Source organism: Rhodofomes roseus (genome assembly GCF_022264815.1).
Source record: "Rhodofomes roseus strain CIRM-BRFM 1785 chromosome Unknown C8Q71scaffold_7, whole genome shotgun sequence".
In the NCBI taxonomy this organism is placed as follows: Eukaryota; Fungi; Basidiomycota; class Agaricomycetes; order Polyporales; family Fomitopsidaceae; genus Rhodofomes; species Rhodofomes roseus.
Window position 1 is genome coordinate 1038762 of NW_025952963.1, and position 12572 is coordinate 1051333.

Here is a 12572-nt window from a genome sequence, read left to right on the forward strand (position 1 = left end):
ATGTAGTACCTCGCCTGCACCATTCGCAACGTCTTGGAGGGCCTCTGCCACACATATAAAGGGTATCTCTGCATCGCAGCTCTTCAGCTCTTCTTCCTCTTCGAGCTCTACCCGAGTACAGGCTCTGGCAGGTAAGTAGCACATGCGTTACGACTACTGCATGCAGCTACTGACATTCGTTTTGTGGACTAGCCGGGCTTTTCTTTATTGACGATTCACGTTCTTCGCGCCTGCACTACCTCACGCACCAATCACCATGCGCTCCTCCGCCTTCGCGGCTATAGTCCTCCTCGCCGGCGCTATGGCCCCAACCATTGCTCACCCCATCGACTATTTGTAGGTGTCTAGCTCAATTGGAACATATCATTTCGTCTCACGCATGTTTTCTCAGGTATACTCGCTCGCCCGAAGATTTGTCTTATTATGGACTTGCTGCTCGCGGCGACTCGGAGTTGCTGGCACGCAACCCTAAGCAGGAGGCGCCGAAACAGGCTTGGCAGCCAGCCCGGCCCCCCAGTCCTTATCCCTGGCCCGCGTCCAAGCTCAAGAAGTCCAAGCCAAAGCCAAAGCCAAAGTCAAAGTCCAAGCCCGTGAAACGCCCGCAGCCATCTCGGAGGTCCGCGCTGGGTACGGTTGAAGAATATACTGAGCGCAGGAGCTTTGACTTCGATGATGCGGAGTTGCTGGCGAGAATGGAGTTGGACGAATGGGATGAGCTGGATTGATAGCCTGGATCAGAGGCTGTGACTTGGCATAAGTTATGCACCCCCTTATGTACCCCAAGCTTGAGTAGTACAAGGCGCGTCTAATATGATGGTTTGATTTTTTGACTTAGAATTGTGCACGGCGCAGAGCACTGTTGATGCTTTCCAATGCCTCCTGGCGCGCGAGTCTCGTTGATTCTCAGTTGGCGAGCGGACGAGTGTGTACATTCACTTTACTCGACGACCTCATGACAACTCATGTAATCCAAAAGGCAGAGGACCAGCCAGTGGTCGGAGGATGAACAAACTACACGATTGCCTTATATAGGCGCTCCTCCAGTGGCTGCGTTGGGCGCTAACTGCTGTGCCCACCAATCACCAAGCACCAAGATATACTGACCGGCGCCGCGGCTGGGCTGCGCCGCACGGCGGGATGGTCGACGCCGTCGACGTCGATTTAGCTACTCGACGCTCATGCAGCGTGTCCTTCCCAAGTCCCGGTGCTCCCGCTTTGATATCATAGTGCACTGTATACAACACAACCGGAAATGACTGTCAAAGCGTGGAACCGACTGAGTGCCAGTGTATAAAGCAGCGCCGCCCGTCCACATCCGTCATCTATACCCTCAACTGATTCTCCCTTCTTCACGATGACCATCTCAGCTGCATACCAAGAAGGTACTGAAGAACTAACGGTGACGTTCCAGCCACCACTGTTTCTCCAAAGACGCGGATGGGTATTCGATGTACTTCGCAGAGAAGGGGTTAGGGAGGCAAGTACAACACTACCTACACATGGTGGCCTCCCCATATCTAATTCATCCGGTGGACCAGATTCTAGACGTCGGCTGTGGTGAAGGATCGCTCATATCGTGTGCATGCAACCCTGCGCCGTGGCTTCCACCACCGCTACCATCGATCCTCGAGACCTTCGCCACAACGCGTGCCGAGTCGTCTGCTACCGCTTCAAGCATCAACGACCACGGCACTCTTACTGAAGCGTCATCACATCTGCTTCCCGAGCCCGTCCGGGAGGACTTCTTACACCCCACCAAGGTCATCGGCCTGGACATCTCAGCGGCTGACCTAGAATATGCGGCAGAGGACAGCGCCCCAAGCGACAGCCGCACACGCTGGGAGCCACTGGAGGTTCAGATCTGGGAAGGTGGGCTGGAGGTAGTCAATCCAGCGTTCGTGGGCATCGAGTGCATCGTCGCGACCGAAGTGTATGTCATCCCTTCCTCGCGTATCTTCACGACCCCAACCGTTCCACCTCACCCAGCATCGAGCACCTCCCGGAAGACGTTCTCCCGCAATTCGCACCAGTACTCCTCGGCGCATATCAACCTCGCTTCTTCCTCATCACCACCCCCTCCTACACCTTCAACGCGCGCTTCACCGCGCCCGATGCCCCACGCACTGCCCGCTCCGGCTATCCCGACCCCACCAAGCGGACCAGCCGCATATTCCGGCACCACGACCACAAGTTCGAGTGGACGCCGCAGGAGTTCGCCGAGTGGTGCGCGACGGTGGCAGATGAATGGGACTACGACGTCGAGGTGGGCGGTGTCGGTAGAGCCGTGGAGAAGGATGAGTGGGGCAGAGACGACGCCTTGGGGTATGCGAGCCAGGTTGCCGCGTTCACGCGAAGAGATGGTGAGGGGCGGGCTGAAGAGAGACAGTCGCACTTTCGGCGGATGCGGGAGGTCCAAGCATGCGCAGAGAATCAGCATACACTCTTGGTCACTCACCAGCATCTCGCGCACGAGAAGGCTCGCCAGCCGTTGCCGCCGCACGAAACAGGCGAGATCATCAAGCGCACGATGATTGGCACTCGGCAAAGCCCAATACAGCTCGGTGACTTGTGGTGGGAGGAGAGCGTCGCGGCTGCCTGCGGAGGATGGACAGAGCTCATGGTTGCTGCTATTGCACAGCACGCTGACCTACGGCTGGAGGCATCCGAGCACATACCTGTGACTGAATGGAGCGCAGAGCTGACAGAGGGCCTTCCGGAAGACGAGTCACAGCAAATGGGCGAGGTGTCGCCGTATCTGTCGGCAAGCTCGGACGAGTCGGAGGAACCAATTACTCCGTTGGAAGACGACGACCAACCGCCGGAGGATGTGCCGCATCATGAACACAAACTCATAGATCCATGGCCACATAGCAATAGTGAGAACGTCTGGGATGCGCAGAGCGAAGGACGAGATTGGAGTGGCGGAGGAAGCGGTTGGGGTGGTAGTTGGACGACGACGGACAGTGATGCCGCGACGTAGTAGCCTTCATTGCAGAATAGCATGCAAGCGATGTGGTATTACGACGGCAGATATAAATAATACAATCGGAGCTCCTGTGCAACTGTGAGCGTAAGAAATGCTTTGCAGAAGTGAGGGACGCACCGAACTCAGCCTCAGAAGCCCACCACCTCAGATCTCGTTGCCCACCGTCTTCCGTGGTCCTAGATGATTGCACCGTCACTCGTCTCGTCAGTAGGGTAAGTAGCACACAGACTCACTCTCTAGGGGGTACACCTGCGCGAGATATGTCACTGCCCACATCAAGTAGCAGCACATCAGCGCGAGCATGAGACTCGTCCGGATGAGTCTGCGTTCATTCTAAAGTCAGCATACACCAGCTCATTCAACGAACGGCGAGGAACGCACGTCTGGTTTGGGCCCTTTGGCGTCACAAACCATATAGTCCCCATCACCAAGAGGATGATAGCAAATATGAGGAACACGGGCACCGGAGACGACATGGCGGGATGGTGAACGGAGAGCGCTGCGTGACACCAAGGTCGGGCATTGCGCACGGGAGCTAGCGCCCAGCGCAGCCACAGCGCTTATTCTGGACCTCTCCTCCATACCGCCACCTTGACCAGCGAGTCAGCAACATGTCCACCGCCATTGCGACGTCCTCGTCCATACCGACCTTACCTACAACGAACATGGGCTCTGAGAAGAGTATCAAAGTGTGTGGGCATCTGTACGCGCCGCGGTGCCGTGGTTAACGCCTTCTTTCAGCGCAAACTCGAGGATGCTATTCACACCCTAGACGAGGCGGTCGCACCTGCTACGTCGTCGCTAGACCAGCGCCCACCCACAAAGAAACAAAGAACAACTAAGAATCTGTACGCTACCCTTGCGAAGTACGGGATTCGAAAGGAGCCTAAGGCGTGAGTGCCTCTGCCACCTTGCGTCCACGAGCTGACACGAAGGCTTCGCAGAATTGACCCAGCGAACGAACTCCAGACACTCGCAAAGACTGCCCCTCACCTAGCTGCGATCCTCTCCCGCAGCGCGACACGCACACGACAGGCACTGCCCTGGAAGCTCGGGCACCCGCCACGCTCTGCCACAGCGCCCTCCTCGACCGCCGAATACCGCCCCTCCTCGATGCAGTCCTTCCTCTCACGCCTCTCCACGTTCAAGCTCTCTACCTATTCCAACAAGCCGCCCGCCATCGACGCGGTCGCCGCAGCCAAGTGCGGCTGGGTCAACGACGGCAAGGACCGGCTCGTGTGCGGGATATGCGACATGTCGTGGGTCGTCGCGGGGCGCGAGGGCATGAGCAGAGATGCCGGTATGTAGGACAAATGAAGGTAGGTTCGAGTTCGGCTGACCATACACAGCCAACACTTTGGTGGAGAAGCAACGTGCCCAGCTGGTGGATATGCACAAGGATGGGTGTCCGTGGAAGACTAGACAATGCGATGGTGAGTCTCGTCCACTCCCAGCGTTGTCACATCACTAATCTGGGCCTTAGACTCGATATACAGGATACCTTTGCAAGCACCCTTGGCTATGGCGAGGGAGATCAAGTCGCGCGCAGCGGCGCTAGACACTGTAATGCAAGGCGTTGAAATCAAGCACCCAATGGTGCGTAACCTCTCCCACCACACGAAGTTGATCCTAATCGGAGACATAGGCATCTACCCAAGTCCAATCGCTGCTGTCGACTGTCTCGACCGTTCGCGTCCGGACATTCGCCATCCCTGACTCGGACCCGGATGACCCCATGTCTAGCGACAACGGCGAGCCAGATGAAGAGCCACAGCCCTCGGAAATTGCTGTCGTCGCAGCGTTGTTCGGCTGGTCAGTCCTGCCACCAGCTCCGCCTCCCGAGCGGCCGCGGACACAATCGCTGTCTCGCGCAACCTCCGTGGCGCCGTCGACCCCCACAAGAACACCAGCTCGCGCGGCATCTGTTATGTCCCTGCGAGAGGGTACGCCCACGCCAGGGAGTTCCAGTCGTGCTCGGATCATGCTAGGCCAGCCAAACAGTCGGGCATCGACACCGGCGCCTGCACCCGCACCAGCGAAACCGGATACGACCCTCCTGCATTGCGCCCTCTGCCAGCGCCGCGTCGGGCTCTGGGCGTTCATGTCTCCGCCGCAGACGAACGGCGCCGCCACGACGGACGCACGGCCACAACAACGACGGCAGCTTGACGTGCTCCGCGAACACAGGTCGTACTGCCCGTACGTCGTGCGCTCGACGGTCGTGCCGTCCATGCCTGCCCCGCAATCGGAGGGTGCGCCGGCCCGGTCTGCGACGACGGAGCCAGCCACGGTCGAGGGGTGGCGAGCTGTGCTGACTGCGGTGATGAGGCATGGGATGGCGCGCAAGCAGCGCTTTGGGCATGGCCGGAGCGTGAGCGGGAGGTCGGCAAGTGGGTCGGTCTTCTCGAATGGGCAGCCGCTGGAGAATGAGGCGGAAGTGGACTCTGTGGAGGCGATGGTTGCTGGCGTCAAGAGTCGTGGAGTACGTCGTTTCTCTAAGTGGTCATCATTCGTGGTGCTGACTGTCGTCTGCAGGGCAGGGATCTCTTGAAGTATGTCAAGGGATTACTTGGATGAGGGGGATGTTGGACTGTATTGCTGCTTCATTGTCTTTGTGTTATGGAGGATGCTGAATTTGTAGTTGCTCTGTTGTTTTGAAGATCGTGCTCCCATTGTTCGGCGTATTACATATGCGGCTACCCGATCTGAAGATGATTCAAACGACACAAGCCGTAATATCTGATGAGGTTGTGTGGCACGAAATACCTGTCTCAGATAAGGAGTGCGTGCAAATACTCAGTACTCAGGCCTAGGACTCTGGTGTTTTCCGACCCATCTCGAGGGTGTGTGCTACTCAAGCAAAGGGTCCCAAGGCCCCGAGCGGTCAAACGATATTAGAGTAGTTGAGATGCAGAAGAAACAGTGAGAGTCGGATCTCTTCACCGTGAGCCCTATTATGCTCTGTTCTGTGCGTTTGATGCCCTTGTAACATACTCTATCCAACGACTGGACATTCTCATTCAGAATGGGCCATCATACATGTACATATGTCATCGTGAATATGGCGATCATCCCGCCCGCTGTATGTTTGTTGCAAGTATGACTGATGCGGGATGCAGAGACGCCGGCGGTCTCACACAACTGCGCGGCACGCGTCCCCGCCTGGGACGCCCATCTCACCTACACCGCATCTTCCGACTACAACCTTCAAAGCTTCATGTTCTAACGTCCGTCCGATTGGCCCTACTTTCTTGAATACCACTCGAATCATTCTGGGCCCACGATGCCCGCTGGCTACGCACCGCTGCCAAATCCCCGTTCTGAGCCGGACGCAGACCGGGAGTTGGAGGATGCGTTCGACGACCACGAAGATGACGAGCACTCGGCGACCGAGACGTCCCACCTGACGCACGGGCACTACGTCGACTCGCATCCGCTAGCGGTAGACACAACAGCGCCGTCGGCAGCAACACCCACATCGCGGCCTGGAGCGTACGACTTCGAGCGCGAGTACGAGTACGACTTTCCCCCACCCGGCTCGCCCCCATCGCCCTCCAACTTCGCCCGCCCTAATGACTGGGGCAACTCGAATGGCGAGCTGCCAGTGGCCCCCCAGCGTCCGGAGCCACCGCGACCGTCGTTCTTCCGGCGGGTGGTGGGCGCGCTACTCCCCCAGCATTACTCAAGAGTGCCTACGGAGCCGAATGGTGCGTCCGCACCGCTGGGCGGTGGGCTGGATAACGATGGGGTGTTTGCGAACGTGATGGCGAAGCCTGGGAGGTCCGTTGCGTTGACGAACGAGAACGGGGAAGTTATCATGGTGCCCGAGGATTCGCAGAATGAATTGCCGCCGGTGCGTATGGGATCCGCATACAGGATGACCTCAACCAATCTTTTCTCCTACAGTCGTACCAGGAAGCGCAGGCGGACGCTGTGCCGCCGTACTGGGAGACGACCGTCATGGCGCCGGCGATGATGTCCATCGGCGGGGACATGATTGTGGACGACTTGCCCACGGGCTCCGTAATTTTCTTCATCTCGACCGCCTTCGTCTCGTATTTCTTCCAGTTCGTCGGCTTCGTGCTCACGTACCTCCTCCACACCACGCACGCCGCCAAGCACGGCTCGCGCGCGGGCCTCGGGCTCACGATGATCCAGTACGGGTTCTCGTCGCGCATGCGCGCTGCACAGGAAGAAGGCGACGGTGGCGTCGGCCAGGACCTCATTTTGTGGAATGCAACGACTGGTTTACCGGAGGTCATACATAAGACGGGGCCGGGCCAGGCGATGTTGCCTAATGGCACGGTGATAGACATATCCTCGGCGGAATGGAGCATGGGATCGCGGGACTGGATGTCCTTCTTGCTGATAATCATGGGTGCGTATCCTTCACTCGTTTACATGAACGTGGACGGAGTGTTTATCTGCTTTTGCAGGCTGGTTCCTCCTCGTCGCGTCCATCATTGGCTTCTACCGCGTCAAGCGGTGGGAGAAGTCCATCCGGCAAGCGGCAAATCCCCCCGCTCCGAGCTCGTCTGAGCAGGTGCTGCAGGACATAGAGACGCGCCGCAATATCGAGCGCGTCTTCGGCATCTACGACTACAACGAGCACGCCGAGCCGCCCACGCCGACCACGACGCAGCTGAACGAGGCGGAGTCGCGGCTGCAGAGAGACCTACGGGAGGCAGGCTTACTTTAGGTGTACATTAGGTTTGAGTAGTTTGAGCGGACACGGTTCCATGGTATGCAGACGTTCCGAGGAGATTGTACTATTTATCTCAGTACACGTTGTGCTAATGTGATCACAGTGACTACCCTTTCGCCTCGTACAGCGAGAGCTGCACTTGCTGGCGTGCACTTCAAGCCGCATCCGTGACGCATCACTAACAGATATGCATGTAGGCCTTTTCTGGGTCGGATACTGAGGTGGCGACACCAAGACTCGTCTGGCGGTCTTCCGTTAACGAGCTGATGCTGTCGATCACGAAATATTTTGAAGTTCTCTGAGACGTCTTAGCCTGGAGTGACCGATTCGCCCAGCATCACGCATTATCATGCCGGTGAGTGCTTTCCGCTATTGTCTCACCACATATATACATGCTGAGGGTGGGTAAGGTACGCAGCGCTGCTAGCCTACCGATGTGATACTGTATTTGTAGAACGATCCTTGCTCAGCGATTTGCAGGCTTTGCCAGCAAAACGCCGTCGAGATACAGGTTCGCTTTACTATCGTAGAACGAGAAAAGTCCTTTGATCCCCGTAGCCTCTTCAGATATGGGTTCCTCGTAGCACCACATCATATTGTCGATCTTCTCCCCATTGGACAGCTCCAAAGTATAGTAATTGGCGATTCCCTAGCACGATGAACGACACCCTTAGCACGACGCAGAACATAACAAATGACGTGACGGCACCTTGTATGGGCAACGCGTAGTGTGCTCCGTCTGCTTGAGAAGCTCCATATGAACGTCGCTCTTCCGGATGTAGATGTACACGGGGAGGTCGCCCTCGAAGAGCAGTCGCGGCGCGTTCGTCTTTGCCACTTCCACGCCGCTCACTTCAACGCGCAATTCGCGGGTGGTGCGCACGACGTTGATGTGCTGGGTCGACGATAAAGTGACTTCCAAGTCAGAACCGCGCTGCCGGCTGAATGAAGCTGGCCACGAACCTTTTGCGGATCTTTGGCCGTCGCTGCCTCGTCGAACCAGGCGTCCATGGTAGTAGGGAAACTAGAATCTCTCCAGCTTCCTTGCGCTCGCCCGCTGGCGTCGAAGTTTATATTCCAAGCCAGACAAGGCCCAATGGTTCAGGAAGAACGACCTTGGATACGTCACACCGGTAGTAGGTACATGCACGATCGCTGGGCGGGCTCGTCATGGTCCGCAAGGATCTCCATTCTTTTACTTTTGCGAACGGTTCGTCTCTCCGATGAAGTGCGTCATGTAGAGTACTAGCTGCAGAGCACAGTGGGGACCGATGGATGAAGCAATGCTGGGGATGGCTACCTGTCCACGATACCTAGAGCAGAGTCGTCCGCCAAGTCTAGGTTGTCATATGCATATACTACCTACTCGGTGATGTCAGAAGCAGCACGTCGATCACTTTCTGAGTAACCAAGCAAGCACTCAGCTGAGAGGACCTAAGGATCTCGTTGAAACCGTGTACTTGTATCTTGGGGTGCCCTATGTACTGCGAGCAGTAGAAGAAGATTGGAACATGTCTAGTGCGCACGTCACATAGACAATCTATACGAACTGCATACGCGTCGGACGCCTCACCCAGTACATATACCACGACGCTCATGTGTCACACAAGTGAAAGGTTATCCCAGATGGATCAATTACAAGTGTCTGCACTACTTTCCTTAATATAGTCTCTGGATTAAAACGATGTATAAGTTGACTACTTCCTCCGACGGTACAGGATGTCGCAGGGCTGGAGGGGCGTGACCATCATCGACTGAAAACCATAGTCAGTATCACCGTCGCACATCGAGACAGAAACGACAGTACGTACTGTGTAATCAGGCTTGGGGAACGGCCCCTCGAAGCGCGTCTCGACCTTCCGGACCATCGTCGACACAATGGCGCCAATCTGCAGCATCGCGAACTGCTCGCCGATGCACCGATGCCTGCCCGCGCCGAACGGCAAGTACGGGCTGCCCGTGCCCTTGCTCACAAGCCCGAAGCCGAAGTCCACCTGCGAGCTCTCGTCGTACTCCTTCCGTGCCTGTGCCGCGAAGCCAACCTTGTCGAGCCAGCGGTTCGGGTCCCACACGTTCGCGTCCTTCCAGAGGAGCGGATCGAGCTGGCTGTGCGCGGGCGAAGCGAGCACGGTGTAGCCCTTCGGCACGACATAGACGTTGTCCTCGGACGGGGCAGCGAGCGAGGACGGTATGGGAATGTCGCTCCTCACGTACCGCATGATACTGTGGATGGGCGAGTGCATGCGAAGGGTTTCCCGAATGACGGCATCGAGTATGGGCAGGTCCTTCATGTCCTCGTACGTCATCTCGCGGAAGTCGCCCCCTGAGATACCGAAGTGCTCAACCTGCTCCTGGTACAGTAGCTCGCTGGGAAAACGTCAGCGATGTTGTGAGAATGGAATGTGAGATAGAACGTACGCGATGTCGGGACGATCGGCGAGGTGGAGGAGGACCCACGATGTTGACGACGAACTCGTGTGCTGGCCAGCCATGAGAAGGGCAATCATCATGTGCGCGATTTCGTGGTCTGGAACAGACCGGCCGTCGCGGTACGTTTGCCTCATCAGGGACGACATCACGTCATCGTAGTCCTACAAGGGTACACAAGTGTAAGCCAGGTCACATAAGTCAAACCTAGTGTCACTGCGTACATCTGGGTTGCCTTCCCTGCGCTTGTTCATGATGCCGAGGTAGAAATCCGTCATCTTGCGCTGCGCATCGTCCCGCTTCCAGTAGCTCGGCAGCGGAAGGTTTGTAAACATCCAATGAAGCGGGGTGAAGCCATGGTCGAGGTCATGGTAGAGATCGGCGAAGCCCTTGGACATGCTGTCCCGAATCTCCTTGCCTTGCAGGGTCCGTGAAGCGGTGAGAATCGTCATTTCTGCAAGCGTCTTGTACACGCTGAAGGAACCCCATTCAGTCGTGCTGCCCGTCTGGAAGACTCGGAAGGGTGGCTCGTTGTCCATGTATTGCGTGACCTCGTCATCGACCATCCCGATGTACTCGCGGAACTTGTCCGTCGTCAATGATACCTTGACAAACTTCTTTTGCTCCATCAGAACCTCGTTCGGGCAGTCGTACACGACGTCGCTGCCGAACACGGGGGTCGTTAGCGACTGCAGAGTATATGTTAGCTTGCTCCGACATCCGTGAAACAGACACCACGTACAGAGTAGACCTCCTCTGCTGCGACGACGGTGTGCTTGCCGCCGAAGACAAAGTCATTGCCCTTGGGACCGAGCGTAACAGTGACGCGCTTGCCAAGCAACACAAATGTGAAGACGTTGCCATACTGCCATTTAAGCTTAAGCAACAAACTCTAGCATGGATCTCGCACCCGACCTTACCTTTTCACGGCAAGACGCGAAAAACTCGACGGGGTCTTGACCGTACTGGGCCGCCGATCCAAACCACGGTATCCAGTGGAAAACGACCGGGGGCAACGAAGGGTCACGGGGAAGCTGTTGCAACGTGGTGAGCATGACGGTGGTGGCTGATGCTACGCCCGCGTTGTCGCCGACGTGGTTGTTACGCACCAGTTGGTATAGAACATTAAGCACGACGGCGATGATGGGTATATTGATGACGAAAAGGAGGGCGAGACGTGGGAGAGAGGCAGACACGATTTGCTCCTGCGCCTGGACGAGGTAGCCAGTCCAGGGCTCGGAGTAGTTTGTGGCAAGCGACATGTTTTACAGGCGAGACCAGACGGAGTCGCTCTTGGGGGTTGCGGCCGGTGTCGTGGTCGTCGTGGTCGTTGCGGGCGTCGTGGGCGTGGAAAGGAGAAGCCGTCGACGGGCTGAGAACAGACAGCGGGCTAATAATTTATATCCGTCTCGAATAAGTATCGAACGATGGTCAATTACCATTCTGGGAAAGGGTTACGGACCTGGCGCATGGGCGCCCATGGACCCGATGGAGACCGTGATGCAGGCCTCGTTAGGTGCCCCGAGATGGCCCTGGCCTCGTTTCGCCCATCAAGTATCCAGTTTTCCGCCTGTAATATTACTAACAGCCCGCCGTTGGCCCACCGCCTTTTTACAGCTTTTTACCAGTCTCGCACCACCCTGTTCGCCGCGAAACACATGACATGACAGACAAATATCGGTGTAGCATCACAGAATCCGAGGTGAGAGGACTCCTACGCTACACTGCACGCCACGACGCCTGACTACAGTGTTACGTAGATCCGCGCCGCAGCAACTGCTACGCACTGCGCGATGCGAGGCAAACGTGACTGGAATGGCCGTCTGCGGCGGCTTGATGAATTCAGCTGTTGTACCGCCATAACAGCGGACTACGCTGGGAAGCGTATACGTAACAGGAACTTACCTACGATACAGACGCGATCAGATTAATAGGTACACACAAGTCCCATGGACGCAGCGGGGAAGTCTCTGCAAACAGAACCTTACCCTGCCTCGTTCAATGAATCAATTCTACCCGACGTGACTTTGGTGCCGTACACACCTATCAGAAGTATGCTGTTCGCTCTCCCTGCTGTTTGTCAATTCATGTAGGGCTGACTGACTTCCATTGGCCTACATCAGGTACCAGAAATTCTGGGACGTGTGGAGTGTCATATCGGACGAATGAGTAACTGGCTGGTGTGCAGTGACGACGATCACGTATCTCTGTCTTTCAGCCGAGCTCGCCGCTGTGTATAGTGGTAATTTCAGTGGTACGTCCGACGATCGTCTTGCACACATCAGCCGTCACGTAGTCCATTGACATATTGTCCGTTCATTATCAAGTTTTATGAGTCGGGATGAATGCTCGTGGATGTCGCGTTCCCCGCATGATTTTCAGTTGCTCGCACTGTACACTCACGACCGCCAGACTCGAGGGTCCGTAAAACCGGAGGCGTCGGCTCGTTCACGA

The 12572-nt window shown here is 56.6% G+C and overlaps 7 protein-coding genes across 7 annotated transcripts; 4 read left to right on the forward strand and 3 right to left on the reverse strand.

Annotated features, from left to right (window-relative positions):
* Nucleotides 1–256: 256 nt before the first annotated feature.
* C8Q71DRAFT_856509 (uncharacterized protein) lies at nucleotides 257–725 on the forward strand (the record flags this gene model as incomplete). Its single annotated transcript, XM_047927309.1, has 2 exons — nucleotides 257–336; nucleotides 392–725. The coding sequence occupies 2 exons, from the start codon at nucleotides 257–259 to the stop codon at nucleotides 723–725; spliced, it is 414 nt and encodes a 137-aa protein (XP_047780487.1).
* A 358-nt stretch (nucleotides 726–1083) lies between these two features.
* C8Q71DRAFT_751899 (uncharacterized protein) lies at nucleotides 1084–3390 on the forward strand. The gene is made up of 4 exons (XM_047923342.1): nucleotides 1084–1477; nucleotides 1539–1930; nucleotides 1987–3308; nucleotides 3368–3390. The coding sequence occupies exons 1-3, from the start codon at nucleotides 1355–1357 to the stop codon at nucleotides 2978–2980; spliced, it is 1509 nt and encodes a 502-aa protein (XP_047780488.1). The 5' UTR covers nucleotides 1084–1354; the 3' UTR covers nucleotides 2981–3308; nucleotides 3368–3390.
* C8Q71DRAFT_856511 (ATPase, V0 complex, subunit E1/e2) lies at nucleotides 3131–3462 on the reverse strand (the record flags this gene model as incomplete). Its single annotated transcript, XM_047927310.1, has 3 exons — nucleotides 3131–3162; nucleotides 3220–3308; nucleotides 3368–3462. 3 exons carry the CDS (start codon nucleotides 3460–3462, stop codon nucleotides 3131–3133), a joined length of 216 nt encoding a protein of 71 aa, XP_047780489.1.
* A 15-nt stretch (nucleotides 3463–3477) lies between these two features.
* On the forward strand, nucleotides 3478–5990 carry C8Q71DRAFT_751906 (C3HC zinc finger-like-domain-containing protein). The gene is made up of 7 exons (XM_047923343.1): nucleotides 3478–3675; nucleotides 3728–3879; nucleotides 3931–4286; nucleotides 4336–4419; nucleotides 4470–4582; nucleotides 4632–5468; nucleotides 5522–5990. The coding sequence occupies exons 1-7, from the start codon at nucleotides 3598–3600 to the stop codon at nucleotides 5561–5563; spliced, it is 1662 nt and encodes a 553-aa protein (XP_047780490.1). The 5' UTR covers nucleotides 3478–3597; the 3' UTR covers nucleotides 5564–5990.
* Nucleotides 5991–6120: 130 nt separating this feature from the next.
* Nucleotides 6121–7805, forward strand: C8Q71DRAFT_751914 (uncharacterized protein). The gene is made up of 3 exons (XM_047923344.1): nucleotides 6121–6839; nucleotides 6893–7364; nucleotides 7423–7805. The coding sequence occupies exons 1-3, from the start codon at nucleotides 6270–6272 to the stop codon at nucleotides 7683–7685; spliced, it is 1305 nt and encodes a 434-aa protein (XP_047780491.1). The 5' UTR covers nucleotides 6121–6269; the 3' UTR covers nucleotides 7686–7805.
* Nucleotides 7806–8157: 352 nt separating this feature from the next.
* On the reverse strand, nucleotides 8158–8702 carry C8Q71DRAFT_705540 (uncharacterized protein; the record flags this gene model as incomplete). Its single annotated transcript, XM_047920448.1, has 3 exons — nucleotides 8158–8340; nucleotides 8401–8586; nucleotides 8655–8702. 3 exons carry the CDS (start codon nucleotides 8700–8702, stop codon nucleotides 8158–8160), a joined length of 417 nt encoding a protein of 138 aa, XP_047780492.1.
* Nucleotides 8703–9045: 343 nt separating this feature from the next.
* Nucleotides 9046–11542, reverse strand: C8Q71DRAFT_536531 (cytochrome P450). The gene is made up of 7 exons (XM_047919205.1): nucleotides 11228–11542; nucleotides 11039–11152; nucleotides 10861–10983; nucleotides 10343–10807; nucleotides 10110–10282; nucleotides 9503–10058; nucleotides 9046–9445 (listed from the first exon to the last, which is right to left on the reverse strand). The coding sequence occupies exons 1-7, from the start codon at nucleotides 11378–11380 to the stop codon at nucleotides 9389–9391; spliced, it is 1641 nt and encodes a 546-aa protein (XP_047780493.1). The 5' UTR covers nucleotides 11381–11542; the 3' UTR covers nucleotides 9046–9388.
* Between the last annotated feature and the right edge of the window lie 1030 nt (nucleotides 11543–12572).

Coding starts and splice junctions, on each gene's coding strand:
- C8Q71DRAFT_751899 (XM_047923342.1), top strand. CDS start 1,355: ATGACCATCTCAGCTGCATACCAAGAAGGTACTGAAGAACTAACGGTG. Junction 1,478..1,538: donor GCAGAGAAGGGGTTAGGGAG/GCAAGTACAACA, acceptor CCGGTGGACCAG/ATTCTAGACGTCGGCTGTGG. Junction 1,931..1,986: donor TGCATCGTCGCGACCGAAGT/GTATGTCATCCC, acceptor CACCTCACCCAG/CATCGAGCACCTCCCGGAAG.
- C8Q71DRAFT_751906 (XM_047923343.1), top strand. CDS start 3,598: ATGTCCACCGCCATTGCGACGTCCTCGTCCATACCGACCTTACCTACA. Junction 3,676..3,727: donor GCTCTGAGAAGAGTATCAAA/GTGTGTGGGCAT, acceptor GCCTTCTTTCAG/CGCAAACTCGAGGATGCTAT. Junction 4,583..4,631: donor TTGAAATCAAGCACCCAATG/GTGCGTAACCTC, acceptor TCGGAGACATAG/GCATCTACCCAAGTCCAATC.
- C8Q71DRAFT_751914 (XM_047923344.1), top strand. CDS start 6,270: ATGCCCGCTGGCTACGCACCGCTGCCAAATCCCCGTTCTGAGCCGGAC. Junction 6,840..6,892: donor CGCAGAATGAATTGCCGCCG/GTGCGTATGGGA, acceptor TTTCTCCTACAG/TCGTACCAGGAAGCGCAGGC. Junction 7,365..7,422: donor CTTCTTGCTGATAATCATGG/GTGCGTATCCTT, acceptor CTGCTTTTGCAG/GCTGGTTCCTCCTCGTCGCG.
- C8Q71DRAFT_536531 (XM_047919205.1), bottom strand. CDS start 11,380: ATGTCGCTTGCCACAAACTACTCCGAGCCCTGGACTGGCTACCTCGTC. Junction 11,153..11,227: donor TTAATGTTCTATACCAACTG/GTGCGTAACAAC, acceptor ACGTTGCAACAG/CTTCCCCGTGACCCTTCGTT. Junction 10,984..11,038: donor TCGCGTCTTGCCGTGAAAAG/GTAAGGTCGGGT, acceptor CTTAAATGGCAG/TATGGCAACGTCTTCACATT.